General features: G+C 40.6%; 2 protein-coding genes across 2 annotated transcripts in view; both read right to left on the reverse strand.

Annotated features, from left to right (window-relative positions):
* Window positions 1-13: 13 nt before the first annotated feature.
* LOC127142434 (unconventional myosin-XV-like) lies at window positions 14-8293 on the reverse strand. Its single transcript, XM_051070263.1, is given in 16 exon segments — window positions 14-1005; window positions 1125-1265; window positions 1413-1546; window positions 2320-2453; window positions 3175-3308; window positions 3403-3563; window positions 4885-4981; window positions 5078-5155; window positions 6614-6708; window positions 6796-6926; window positions 7049-7131; window positions 7232-7305; window positions 7507-7522; window positions 7524-7580; window positions 7696-7795; window positions 8244-8293. Coding segments are annotated over 16 exon segments (1587 nt in total). The 3' UTR covers window positions 14-903.
* myo15ab (myosin XVAb) overlaps window positions 8294-14181 on the reverse strand; it is a 35572-nt gene continuing 29684 nt past the window's right edge. Inside the window, 14 exon segments of the mRNA XM_051070264.1 lie at window positions 8294-8362; window positions 8476-8682; window positions 10145-10219; window positions 10304-10415; window positions 10672-10813; window positions 11693-11811; window positions 11903-12018; window positions 12138-12213; window positions 12381-12440; window positions 12532-12647; window positions 13175-13310; window positions 13463-13556; window positions 13863-13923; window positions 14025-14120. Of these exon segments, the coding sequence (XP_050926221.1) occupies window positions 8477-8682; window positions 10145-10219; window positions 10304-10415; window positions 10672-10813; window positions 11693-11811; window positions 11903-12018; window positions 12138-12213; window positions 12381-12440; window positions 12532-12647; window positions 13175-13310; window positions 13463-13556; window positions 13863-13923; window positions 14025-14120 (1409 nt within the window). The 3' untranslated portion in view covers window positions 8294-8362; window position 8476.

Raw genomic sequence — 14181 nt, forward strand, 5'->3', positions numbered from 1 at the left:
ATTCTCAATGTGTCTGTATTTAGATTTAGAGCAGAAACAATAAGTCACGTAATCAATTAACTCAATCACTTGCGGCTACCAGTCAGATTTCTTGTTTGTCCCAAACCCAAAAGACAAAAAAACAAAAACAAAAAACAAAAACCTGACAAGATGGAACAAGTGAACTTTTGATGTAATTGATACATTAATACATTGATTGCAAAAATAAATGCAGATTAATTTCCTTTATATCAGCTAATTGATTAATCAATCCATTACATTCAGTACATTAGCTGTTAAATGAAAAATAATCAGTAATGAAAAAGTATCACTCACACCCGGGACACTGCTCGTTAACATAAATATTTCATGACATTTGTGGAATTACATTATAGCATTCATACATATAACAACATTTACTGTTTAATCATTTTCAAAAATGAGCAGAGAAGTGCTCATGTCTCTCTCTTTAAATTTGCTTTTTATTTTGAGAAAATAATTATTTTTACAAAATAAGCAAGTTGATACATTAACATTGATTGAATACAACAATGGTTTACACTAACATCGAGTTTTACAGTCAACAGTAATAATAAAAAAATAAAAAACATTGGTTATAAAACTTTGTAATGACAAGGCACAGGCCTGTGAAGCTTCTTCATGGTTCATTAACAGCTTCTACACTGATAGAACAATGTGAAATAAATTCAAACTACAGAAGTGCAATTATCAACATTAATCAGTAACCATATTCCCTCTTTCTGTTCAGTAAATGCAGTACGATAACTGAATACACTTATGAATTCACATATAATATTAGTGCGTGTCAGCTACACACAACAAACACCTGAAGGCAAGAGGAGGTAGGCTATTTTTACAGTTTTCATCTACATGTATGTGTGCACAATTAAGCGTGAGCATGTGTTATAACATGGTGATTTCACTGGGTGGCAGGGTGAGCCTCTTCTCCCGCACTGACATCATGTTTTCCACCTGCATGGCGATGACTCGACACAACTCCAGGCCCTGTGGACGAACACAACCAGCATCAGCACAGAGACTGAATCACAGCAAACTCCACTGAAAATGATCACGTGTGGCCTCTGAAGTGTGTGTCCTTGTCTGTGATGTTGTTTGCGTAATACCTGCTCCAGCTGCAGCTGAATGACCCGTTGTGTGTTCATGTCCCCCAGGGTGAGGTCTACATACGGGTAACTGGTTCCAGCAGTGGGCCTCTGGGTGCGGCTGGACTGCACTTCCACCAGGGGGACCACTGCCATGGGCTCCTGTACAACAGAGTCCAAACATTATAACACTACTGCAGTTATGTGACTCTACTTCTGGGCTCATGTTTCAGTCACGATGAGTTGAGTCATATCGGTGCCTGTTGATCGTGAGTGTGTGTGTGAAAGTGTGTGTGTGTGGCTCCTTACATGTGTATTTTTGTGCAGGAAGTGGAGACCATGTTGATTGACAGCAACAATACAGGGGGCGTAGAAGGTGGTGGAGCTGCTGCTGTGGATGTAGAAGAAGGAGGAGCCGAACATGGGGAACGCACTGACCAGGCCTGCGCACGCACGCACGCACGCACGCACGCACACACACACACACACACACACACACACACACAGAATTTAACAAGTGTGAGCACAGATTATCACGTTTTTAGTCTGACACATGAATACAACAAAAAAAGAGACTTTATTAAAGAGACAATCCACAACAAGTTTAAATCAAGTTCAGTTACTCTCCACTGGGAGTATTACTGATGTTTTCTGACTCTGGATCAGCTTTCCAAAATTTTAAAATACAATCATCAACTTGAGTTTGGGGACTACATTTTTTAATCACAAAGTCCATGTTATAAACTGAGGGAAGAGAGTTTAAAAAACATGTGTTTACTAGGCATGGAGTGTCTATTGAAAGATACAGTGTTGTGTTGGATTATCGGAGGTGTTGGCGTCAGAGTTTTTGAGGCTTGACACATTCTGGAGACTAAAACTCAAGAAATCTGGACCTCTGGTGCTTTGAGTTTAACCATTCTTTGTTTAATCTGTTTTAAGATTATGATAGAGCAAAACAAAGTCACTAGAGGACACAAATCCTGTTCTTTATGATGACAATATACTTTAAAAAGTGCAAATGTACTTAATAGTTTTAGTATTTCTTCTTGTGAACAGTTGATTTTATAAGTTTCTAAGTTTATTTTTGACCTTAGAAGCAGTCTTAACTCAAGGTCCATCAACTGACTTTGATATAAAATTGCATATACTGAGACGCAGTCCACATATCCCACTCAAGATACAGAGGGTATAGGTTGATACACATGTAGTTTCTTACCCAGAAACTGTGCTCTGGCCTGATGCGGATTCAGGGTCTGTACTTGCTGCATGTGCTGCGTCACCATGGTAACCCACTGCTGGGGCGGCTGCTTTTTGAAGAGAGGTGCGGCGATGTACTCCGATAGTTCATGTCTGGAGGAGAAGGGAACAGAAACAGAATCGAGGATAAACAGAAGTCTGTTTTGCTCAGTGATTTCCAACATTTCTCACGATAATGTTTGACGACTCTGTGAGCTGCTCTGTTCTGCTGCTGGCCCTGTGTGTGGGTGGGACTGAAACAGTGATAACAACAGTACTGCTACAAGTGAATGTTTGGAAGATAAAAGGTAAAAATCCTTCATTTTTACTCTGCAAACAACAAGAATAAAGCTGAAGTTTATTTTGTTTGCTGTCATTTTTCCATGCATCTTTGTTGCTGTTCATCGTTTGCACTTACATGACTTACAACAATAATTCAGATATAACTCTTGTCTGACTTCCTTTTTCTGTTCTGAGCACACATCTAATTAATCATGTGATCGCTTGAGAGTTAACCTGTAGGCAACTGTGAATAACTTAATTGCACCCTTGTATTTTGGCCATGTAAAATGTTTAGACCACTGGACTGGTGTTAAAAGTGGACAGCTTCTGTGGGACCAGAATATTTTGTATAAGGTGTATTTCATCTTGAAATAACTTACTTAGAACATTTGGAGCATATAAAAAAATGGACATGGCATTTATTTATTTTGAATTAAAAGTAATTTTAGGCTATTTTGTATTATTCTATCATTTGATCACTGACATTGGAGACTACATTTTCAGTCTACTTTTGCGCTGAATGAACCATTCTTCCTTGTTACTGTTTCCTCACATGCTGGGGATGAAGATGATGTCTTTGGCTCTGTGCTGCAAAGCTGCCAGTTTGGTGATCTGGTGGAACTGTTGATCGCTCACTTTTCCATGTGGAAGAACATTTAGCAGGCCTTTACGGTAGTCTGGCAGGATCTACATATACACGCAAACACATTTACATATACATAAAAACATGGAAACAACAGTTATACTGTGAAGTATATATGTAAAACATTGCCTGTCGTACCTGGTTATAATGCATTGCGACACAAAGCTCGTTCTCAAATTTGAGCGGTTGAGTCCAGACAACTCGTCTGAACCAAAAGCTGTAGTTGGTGTCGACTAACTCAGCCTCTGTTGCAACATCCAGGATGTACTCGTGTTTGTTCAGAGGACGCACATTCTGACCTAGATACAAAGAAACAAACACAAGGTCAGTTATTACACAGAGATATTAATATGATCTAAAAATGAACTTAGACTACTCAGATAAAGAATTCATATTTGTTACTGTGCAGGATTGTCAGTCCAATGCCCAGTATCAGTATCTGTCCTTTACCAGCCAAGAAGTGACGCCCAAATACAAACGACTGACATATGAACCCTGAAAAGTCATGTTAATATTTATATAACCACATGTAGTGTGACCTGCTGTGTTTTTCAGTTGCACAGAGGCAAGAGCAGCTGTCAGCTGTTTTCATGTGGAGCTATTCAACGCTAAAGCAGGAAAAAGCCACAACAGAATGCAAAGTGTGCTGTTTGAGTGCTTCTAGGGGCGAAATCAATGCTGGAGCTTTCAACACTGAAAAGTTGATAAAGCAGGAGGAACAGAAGTGTCATGCAGAGGATTATGACAAAGTACAACAAGCAGCAAACACCAATAAAAAAAAGCTGGAGCAACAAAATTTGCTGGAAGAAATGAGGAAGCACAAGCAGGTTCCTTCTGAAATGGTTATAATGTCATGTTATGAACTATGAATTTATTCACTTATGGGATTTAAGTATTTGACAATCATGTTTTCAAATGCATTTATAAACATACACAAAGTGCATAGGAATGGTACATTAGAGGGGATATTTGTAAGTTTTCTCTGTTGCTGAATGTGGTTTCCTGCCAGGAGTTTCAATTGCTGCCTTTACAGCACAAGAGATTAGAGTGTGCCCAATGAGCAGTGTTACCTCTTCAGGGCAGTCTGGACTCTACAACGAGTCAGGGGTAGCTGTTAGCATGCTAATTTCAGTGGTAGAAAAGAAGTGACAGAACTAGATGCAAAATATTGATGTTGCGTTCCACTGCTGCAGACAGCTCTCGCAGAGTAAAGGAAGGTAGTTTGATGTTTCTTCTAGACTGGTAAATAAACAGCTGGTAACGTTGGCTATGTAGCGATAGCTAAACTTACAAATAGCCCCTTTAACATGTTGGTAGATAATAAAGAGGAAAATGTGTATTGGATTACTACTGGCAGAGACTCAGTGTTGAGGTATCTGTATCAGAAATGAGACACTGATATTGAGCCATCTCTGGTTATATTGCCATGACAGCCCTCTCAGGACTCATGAACATGAGTGACTTTCTCCCACAGCTAGAAACCAGAGAACAGCCTGATATGTGATCTGTGATCAGATCTGCCTCACTGGCAATGAAGACTAGATTAACTTTGTGCACTAATACAATGTTTAATGTGTGTGTGTGTGTGTGTGAGGGAGAGCTAGATTTCAGTGAGCACACCTCTGTTGGTGACTAAAAATATGGCATATTCCTCCATGGCCTCCAGTCTGTGTAAACCCATCTCATAACACAGCTCCTCAATCACCTCCAGGGCAACCTGAAAAACACAACAGTATCAACACACAGCCTGTGAGGACCCAGCTCCTCATAGAGAGCTACACTGGTGAAGTGCCGACAGTAGCTGAACACGTACAGAGCAGGTTTTGATTTTCACGTGACGTTCGATGCCTCCAGGAAAGAGAAACAGCTGACGTTTTGAACTTCGTCCCGCCTGAGGATGTACAAACACAGTCATATCATATATATATATGTTGCACACACACACTGTATATGTTATACTATGGCTCATATTCATCTTCTCAGCAGCTAAAAAGACCTAAACCTACAGAGGTGGAAAATAACTAAGTACTGTGCAAATGTGAAAGTTGTCTAATATTTTACACATGAAATGTATCATCACTTTATAAAACATCAAGCATTGCTATAGATTTAACTACAGAAACTTATTCCCAACAAATCCTATTTCACTATGTTTTGACTTCCCTACCATGTCTGTTGTACTCAGCCCCAAGCCCACTGGTTCCTAAATAAATCTTCTTTTTCTTCATTTCCTCAAACAGCTGGACACTGTAGTTTTCAGCAAATTTTACTCAAAAAGGACTAAACAGTGTTTTTGCAGGGGACCATTTTCAGGGCTACAGTGGCTGTGTTCATCATCATGAAACAACATGACTCTCAGTGCTTATTCTCTGCACCGGTGTGGCTCATTGCTGTGATTTTAATAGTATTTGGACAACAATGGAGCTCTATGGCACACAGGAATCAGCTATAATAGGCTTTGGACACACAGACAATGCTTGTTAGTAGAATCAATTCATTGTTGGTTTTGCTCTTTTCATGGATTTGACAATAAATATCATTAGCTTTATCCTGCAAAATTGGCTTCAGATTGATTAGCTACAGCATTTATTTACTGCTCACATTAATTATAGTAATAACATAACATGCTATAGCTCTGAATATAAAGAGCACCTTTACATTGCATACTTCAGAGCATTTTACTGCTAATACTTCTACTCTGTTACTTGAATGAAGGTGTAATGTTTTAGAAATAATCTCATGTTGATTATTATATCATCTTAATCAACTATATGGGCTGTTGTAATATTCTTAGTATTTTTATATGATATACACTGGAAATAAGAAAAGACATACACTGCACTTTCCTGTGTGAGCCTATCCTAAAACTACCTTGTTGTAGACTCTGGCTGACCTTGGTCTTTTTTTGAAAAAAAAAAAAAAAAAAAAAAAAGTTAGGAGGACCCTGGAGATATCTGTCAGAAAGGAATGTGTAGGAGTACGTATTGGCAAGGTCCATGACAGTAACAGGCAGACCCAGAGTCTGACATACTTAACAATCATTATAGTTATATTTAGTTTTTTTAAGTAAAAGATTAAGACTCTTAATTTCTAAAAACCAGCCTCCCGGGGACCTTCTCTTCAGTCTGTGTGAGATTCACCCTGTGGTGTGCTGGTTTATTGACTGTTACAACCTGTGACTACTCAAACTATTCTGCATAAGATTTGGCCTTTTTGAGTGTTTTTCTTGACTCTACAAAAACTCATTAGGAAGAACAGAGGAGTCAAGTGTTGGGGATCAGGTCTTCAGGACTTTTATCAGTTTTATTAACGCAAAGTGTGTGGATACTTCCTCCACCAGTGCACTGACCATCATAGCCTTCAGCTCCATGCTGTTGGGTGGAATGATGCGTCCACCGTACTGGAATGTCTTCTTCAGGTTCTGCTCGCACGCTTTGGCTATGCCTAACACATTTAAAGAAAACATTACACTCTAGTCGCTTTGGTAATGAGTGCAGTGGATTTACACTTAGTGTGTGTGTGTGTTTTTACCCTGATACTGTGCCCCGGCGCTGCGAGAGGCCTGCTGCAGGTATTTCAGCAAGAAAGGCTTGAGGACTTCAGAGCAGCGATGGAAGGCAGTCAGGATGTACAGCAGCCTCCAGCCTCGCTGGCAACTTTCTCTATGTAAAATAAGAGAGCGCAGACACACTCAGGATCACAGGCTCAGTGGAGAAAAAGGGAAAAGTGGAGTGTGTGTTGGTTTGAAGTGTGTATGTTGTTAACGTGCCATGAGCAGACTTACGGTTTGGAGCTGGTGTTAGTGGTAAGCTGTTTGAGGAGCTGGCAGTAAGCCTCATCCCTCATCAAGGTGAACTCTCCTATGAGCTGAGGAGAGGACACACACACACACACACACACACACACACATATTAGGAAACTGTCAAAGAGAAAATAGTACCAAGGAAATAATTGTGTGTGCACTTACCTTGAGGAAAGTGCTGACCACTTCCTGCTCTGTCAGTCCCCTTGGTGGCGAATCACCCATGAAACGCATCACCGCTACACAAAATACACACCCAGGGACACACAGAAGTTCAATGCCGCTGATGTTTTTTAATGGCAGATTTTGCCGAGAAATCCAGTTTCCCCTTGAGCACTTACAATCTGATAGAGGATCATCTCATTTTAACAGAGGATGACTCAGAGCCCAGGTGTAATAAGAGTGCTATGATACGATGAGAAGAGAAGGTGAGAACTTACACAGGAAGAGATCAGCCTGCCACTCTGTTCATGGCTGGATCAGTGAACTCTATCAGAGACTCGGTCAGAGGTGTCTGAAAAAAGGAGAAAAATCATGCAGGAAAAAGTGTGATATGAACAACTTAACAGACTCAAAAACACATAGTTATGAGAGGATGAAGTGTTTAGATGGTTGAAGTTATAAGGCACCTTGGAGAACTTGATCATTTCCGTGGGCTCCCTGGAGTCTCTGTTCTTGCTTTTGCTCTTCAGGGAATCTCTGATAACAAAATCAGTCAAGTGCAGCCATTAGATTTAAACACTGTAAAAATACTCCATCACAAGTAAAAGTCCTGCATCAAATCTGAATTGAATAAAAGCACATTAAGTATTATAAACAAACTGAACTTGCATGCACTCATTATTCAGCTCAGCCCCTGTCAGTGTTAAAGTATTATGTTAGTCAATCATTACATTTGATGCATTGACATGTAATTAATACCTTAACGTTGTAGTTAGTTAGGATGGATTTAATCTATAAATGGTGCATCATATTTTATATGGTAAGTAAATGTAGTACTGCACTCTTACTCATACAAACAAAGTAGCATAAAACTGAAATGTACAAGTATCTCAAAACTTCAGCTCAGAACTTGAGCAAATGTACTTCATTGCTTTGTATCATTCGACTTAAAGGTGAGTTTTCCATGTGTTTGTGTATTTTTTGCTTTGTGTCCACATTGTTTTCTTTGTCTCACCCCTTCCCGCTGGCTCCCTGTCTGAAGTACTTCTTTGCAAACTCCAACATGTCATATTTACTGTCCTGCAGCGCTCTCTCATCCAGATCTCCATCACCAAAGCCATCAAGAGAAACTTTCTGAAAGGCAAAGATTGACAGTGGAAAACAATCTGACACTTAAAGTTCAGTTTGACAGAAAGAAAAAAAAATCACCTGTGTCTGTCTGTGTGTACGTGTGTGTGTCTTTGTACCTCAATTGTTTGATCTATCTCGTGTGCAGCCATGGTGGACGCCACGGCAACAGCGACGGCTGATGACACAGCAAACTGTCCCGCTCCTCCACGAGGCTTCAGCCTTACGGTCCAGCGGCAGCGACAGGAAGTCAGGAGGAGCGACAGGATGGACGCACTCGGCCGGAAACGCACCGGAGCGGCCGAACACAGCGCCAAACTTCCAACCTGAAAACACACACACACATACACACAGACACACATAGAGCAGAGGGATTACAAACGCACACCTTTGTGGTGTTTAACATTCCCCTGCACCGCTATAAGTCCTGATCACTATCAGCCCTTTCTCTCCCAGCAGGTCAGCTTTTCATTTAAACTCAGATCATTATCTGCATGCTTCTCTCTATCATTTACAAGACTTCACTCACCTCCACAGCTGTGCTGATAACCTGCCACATACTGCAGCCTTAGGTCTAATTATAGATACTATACGCCTGGGTATTTCTGTCACTTGTGAGGACATCGTATTGACTTACACAACTCCCTGAAGGGGAACCCTAATTGGCTATAAGCTCTACTACCCTCATCCTAAACCCTCACCTTGTTGTATAACTATACGCACTGCAAACATACCAAAACCAAGACTTAACCCTAAAATTAAAGCTACATGAATTAATATTTTTGTATGCATCAAATGTTAGTGTGAATAGTGATGCTTGTAGTGATGAATCCACTGATTCGCAGCGTTTTAGCATCTTTTAGCTCACTGGTTTTGGTTTTCCAGCTGTTACTGTTTTGGCTCACATTCACTGATCTCATCACGTCTAGCCTGGAACAGACAACTGTTTTCACTGAAAAATCATCTGCCATACACTACCTGCCCAGTGCCAAACAGTAAACAGAAGCTGGTGGAGACCAAAAGAGGCTAAAAGGAGTGGACTTTCGATGGGCAGAATCATGACTCTGAATTAATGCTAATGTCTCTCCCTGTCTGTTGAATGAGTAAATTAGGAGCCTTTTGCTAACCAGTGTGCAACACAAACTTAATAAGGTGATAATGTGTCAGAGTTGTGTGAAGTGATGTGAATAGTGGGAGTCCAGGAAGACTCATAAAGGTAGAAGTGTTGCTTTTTCATCTACCATCATTGGCTTTATGGTGGAAGATGAATCAAATCCTATGTAAGGTTCATTTATAGGCATTCTGGAGTCCAGATTTCAGAGTTGAAAGACAAAAAATAAATACATCACAATAAATTACAAATATGTGCACTTTCCCTGGAGTCTGCCTTATCCAGTATCTGTTTGACGTGACTTCTCCTCATCTGTGATACTTTCCCATCTCTTCTGTCCCCAGGGAATGACATGAATCAATATTTTTCAAATTGCATCGCCATCTTCCATCTGAAAAATCATTTTCTGATACAATATTGTATTTAAAGAGCGCCGCAGGCACTGTCAACATCACTGCACCTATTTCTCCTTGACGTAAAATACCATCATACCTCCAGGGAACACAGATAGTGTCCAGGTTAGTAAATCTGTCAAAGCTGTCAGTTTGAATTGTCACCTTGTTTATTTTAGAGCCTTGGTAAAGAATAAACAACATCTGGTTGGTGCATGCAAAAAAATATGATGACTTAGCTGATTTTAAATCAGGCAGAAATAAACTGATATTGTGAACACTCACCAAAGTCCTGAGTGTCTCTCTTCAGCTCCTCCAAAAACACCACCTTCTTCCTCACCACGCAGCCGTAGCTGTAGCCTGGAGGAAACACACAGACACACTGTTGGATCACAGATTAACTCATAAGATAACAGGCTTTTTGCTACATGCACAGTATGTCACCTTTCTCCAGCCCATCCATAACCTGCAGCCTGATGATGTCTCCCTTGTGGAAACTGAGCATGGAGCGGTCGTCTGTCACAAAGTTACGTTCAGCGATCACATAGTCTGAGTCCTGAGAGGGAGACGGAAAGCAAACACACAAATAAATAAATACTACCACGGTGTTACATGAAATTTTATCTGCAGTTACTTGGAGCAAAGTGTTTGTAGGTTTTGCATGTTCCCACTTTCCCCAAAAAAACCTGTCTCATCTGCTCCTGTTTTACTCGCTGATTTCCTGTATCAAGTCTGGACAGATCAAGTGTGTGTGTATGTGTATGCATGTGTGTGTGTGTATGTGTATGCGTGTGTGTGTTTGCACTCTGTACCCTTTTGATCTCACTGATGAAGGTGTCAATGAGGTGTTTGACTTGCAGTGCCTTGGCTGAGAACAGGATCAGCTTCTCATTGGTCAGGTTGAACTCCAGCATGTTCTCAGATGGGATGGTTACAAACAAGATGTCTGCATAGCTGAAAAAAAAAACAGCAACACAAATATCAACAAACAACAGAACAGTGATAATTCTGGTCTCATGTGGCAAATGAGTCTGCTAACTGAAGATCCAGATACAAGGACATTCACATTAACATGCATGGTGTATGATATATTTTATATGCTATGTCACCTGAAATTGATGCATAAGAATACAAACAATTCTTACTATTAACAGTAATAATGTCTCTGCTGCTAATGCAGGAGAACATGAGAGGAGTCTGAGAAGCATAAATACTGCAGTTTGAAGAAAAGCTAATGCTTGATAAAAGTCTGTTTAACTGAAATGAGAGTGAATTATTTATCAAGAGCTAATATTCTTCCCTTTTTAATTTCAAAAGATGATTATTGCCCATCATTATTGCATGGCATGATACTTACCGCCTTTTAAGATTACTTAATTCCCTATATAATAGACTGAAATGAGAGTAAAATCAGGACTTTTGATGACAATCTACGACAATTCATTGCTTTCTTTTTATGCTGATAATCACGTTGTAAATATGTCAGTCTAATGTGATCTTGGAGGAATGGTTGTTCCTTGCAACTTTGGCCACTACAACAGCTGAGGTTAATTTCAACTTAAAACATCTTCAAAAGAGCGAATAAGTCAGGATTAAACCTACAGTTATAGGGGTAAACAACTAATCCATGCATTTTGAGACAAACTTACTAAACCACTACTACTAAATCAGTCTAAAATGATCAAGAGAACCAGAGTCAACCTCTCTGTGATTGAAAACTCACCTGATCTGATTGCCACAAACTGATAAAACTCACCTATCTGGTAAAAACAAACAAGATAAATAAAATTGTAATGCACATCTGCAGGCAAAGACAGAAAAAGCAGCACGTACGTGTACGGTCGTAGGACTCTGAAGTAGTCTGGAGCTGCAGCGCTGCTTTTTACAGTCTTCAACAGCTTGATTCCACTGTGCGACACTGATAGCACCTGCACACCTGTTCCTACACTACCCTGCACACACACACACGTAAACACATGTAAACACAGAGAGACTTAATAAAAATGAGAGTAACACGCTCCTCTGAAGATTTACCACCCTCACCGAGGCAGGGAAGAGTCTGGAGAAGTATATTTCCCAGGTTTCCCTGGCTGCTGTCACAACTGTTTTCTTCACATGCTCCTCCACTGGATCCATATTCTGTTCAACGCTGTGTTTAGCTGTCATTCACACAAACAGACACACGGACTCATGAATGTCAAGGAGATGTGTTTGGATTAGAGCATACAGTCCAGAAAAAAATAGAAAAACTATCCAGGAAGAGGAACAGACAGACTACCGAAAAGAGCTTTCATTTTCTGCCTTTCATCCCGGGTGATGCGAACACACGCCTCTGACAGAGTGTCATTCACTATCTGTGGGGGAGAGGAGAGAAGAGGAGAGAAGTAATGTTAGAAATAATTTAGTTTGATCTTTCTATGATTTTTACTGTTGTCAGAAAAATCAAAAATATGGAGCACACTTTGTGAGAGGCAAAATCCGTCCATTCATCCTGCTTTAATTCATCAACCTCTGAAGTTACCTGTTTGAAAATCAGGTCTAACACCACAGGATTGTTGAAGCTGTCTTTGGGATAGAAAACCTGTAAAGGAAAAAAAAGACACTCAAAATAGAATACAAACATTTTGACAGTGGATCATAATGTTTTTTTGTGTCGGAGCAGTGCTACACGCCTCCTTCCTGAGGTAGAGTCTCCAGGGAACGTTGGTGTAGGTGTAGTGCTCTTCGTTGGTGCTCTGATGAAGCTGTGTCTGGATGGTCTCGGTCTCTACCGGGAGCTCTCGAGAAACTGCATCAAATACATCAGATTACATTTTAGTTTCAGTCTTATTCTACTCAACATGCTTATTTAGACAAAACTGCATAATCGGTCATGTTAAATGGTCACTCAGTGTCTCACTCTGGGGACAGTTTAATGGAAATGACTGCATTTCAAAACTCCTGGCGCCTGCTCTCCAAATATCACACTCCATCTTTATGTCATAACTCAGTCAAATCTGAACACACAGATATAATATGCATATCTTTAGATTCAGTGTTGCGTACTTACACTTACAGATGGACTAATAACTCAAAAACACAGCTGTCGCCAGCGCAGAAGCATAAAAAACAGTTGTAGCCTAGAGCTTAACTCACTGACTCCATAGCAATATTATACTTCCTGTTTACGTCCCTAACATTACATTACTAAGTTATCTTCACTTTGTCTGAGATGGGGGACCACAGTGTCAGACTTTGAAAACCTTTGCTCCAGAGAGTGAATGTCCAGAAATCCAAATGCTTTTATGTCAATCTGTGGATGAGTATAGTGTGTACTTGGAGTAAGAGTGTGCGCACCTGGCGGAGGTATGGGGAGAGGACGATCAGGTCTCGTCTTCGGGCTCTTGGTGGGTTTAACTCCCACCTCTTTGACTGCAGACGCAGAAGGTGGAGGGGCAACAGGACGTTTGGGCTGGACAGACACAAAAACATTTCCCTGCATCACAGCTGCAGCTCAACTGTCACTATCACTGCTTCCAGACCTTGCATGTAATCCACACCGCTGCTTACATTAATATGTGTATTTGAGCATTTTTAGGCACATGTGTGTGTGTGTGTGTTTACCTGTGGAGCAGGAGGGTTGTCCATCTGGGGTTTGAGGATCTGTAAAGCTTCATCACGAGGGGTTTGCTTCTTCTTAAACTTCCCCTCTGGTCTCCTAAATACATTCACTCAGTGTCAGCATCGAACTCTACAGTTTGCAGGATTTTCCAACTACAAATGTAATGTACCGTGTAATCTGTGTGTTTGTGTGTAAATACAATCATTCTGGTGCTGTGTGCTCACTGCGAGCAATAACATCACAGTCGGTATCTGTTGGTGGTTTGTTATAGCCGGGGCTTTACAGTGTGTACAGTTAATTCTGTGACTCAAGATAGCATCAACTGCTGTGCTGTGTTTACAAGTAAAAATCCACTGTGAACTCCTTAGTTCTGTGCATGTGTGTGTGTTTGTGAGATCTCACCTCTTGCCAGGAGGCAGCGGGTCTGGCGGTGGAGGTGGTGAGTTGTATCTTTTGATGATTTCTTTAAAACATAATAAATAATGTAAGAATCAAATAGATTACACACTGTCTTCTCTTTCGCACCGTTTTAAATCCACATACCAACATTTTAAACTCATCTACCTTGGATATCTTGACTGGGGACGACGTGATCTGAAGTCCGAGCCGAGTACTTCACCACCTCTCCAGCAGGGGGCGGAGGAGACGTGACCACTGGGGCTAAAACACACACATACATACACAAATAACACAGGCAATAAGAGGGTATTATTTCTGTTGT

This window comes from Lates calcarifer, linkage group LG5 (assembly GCF_001640805.2).
Source record: "Lates calcarifer isolate ASB-BC8 linkage group LG5, TLL_Latcal_v3, whole genome shotgun sequence".
NCBI classification, from domain to species: Eukaryota; Metazoa; Chordata; class Actinopteri; family Centropomidae; genus Lates; species Lates calcarifer.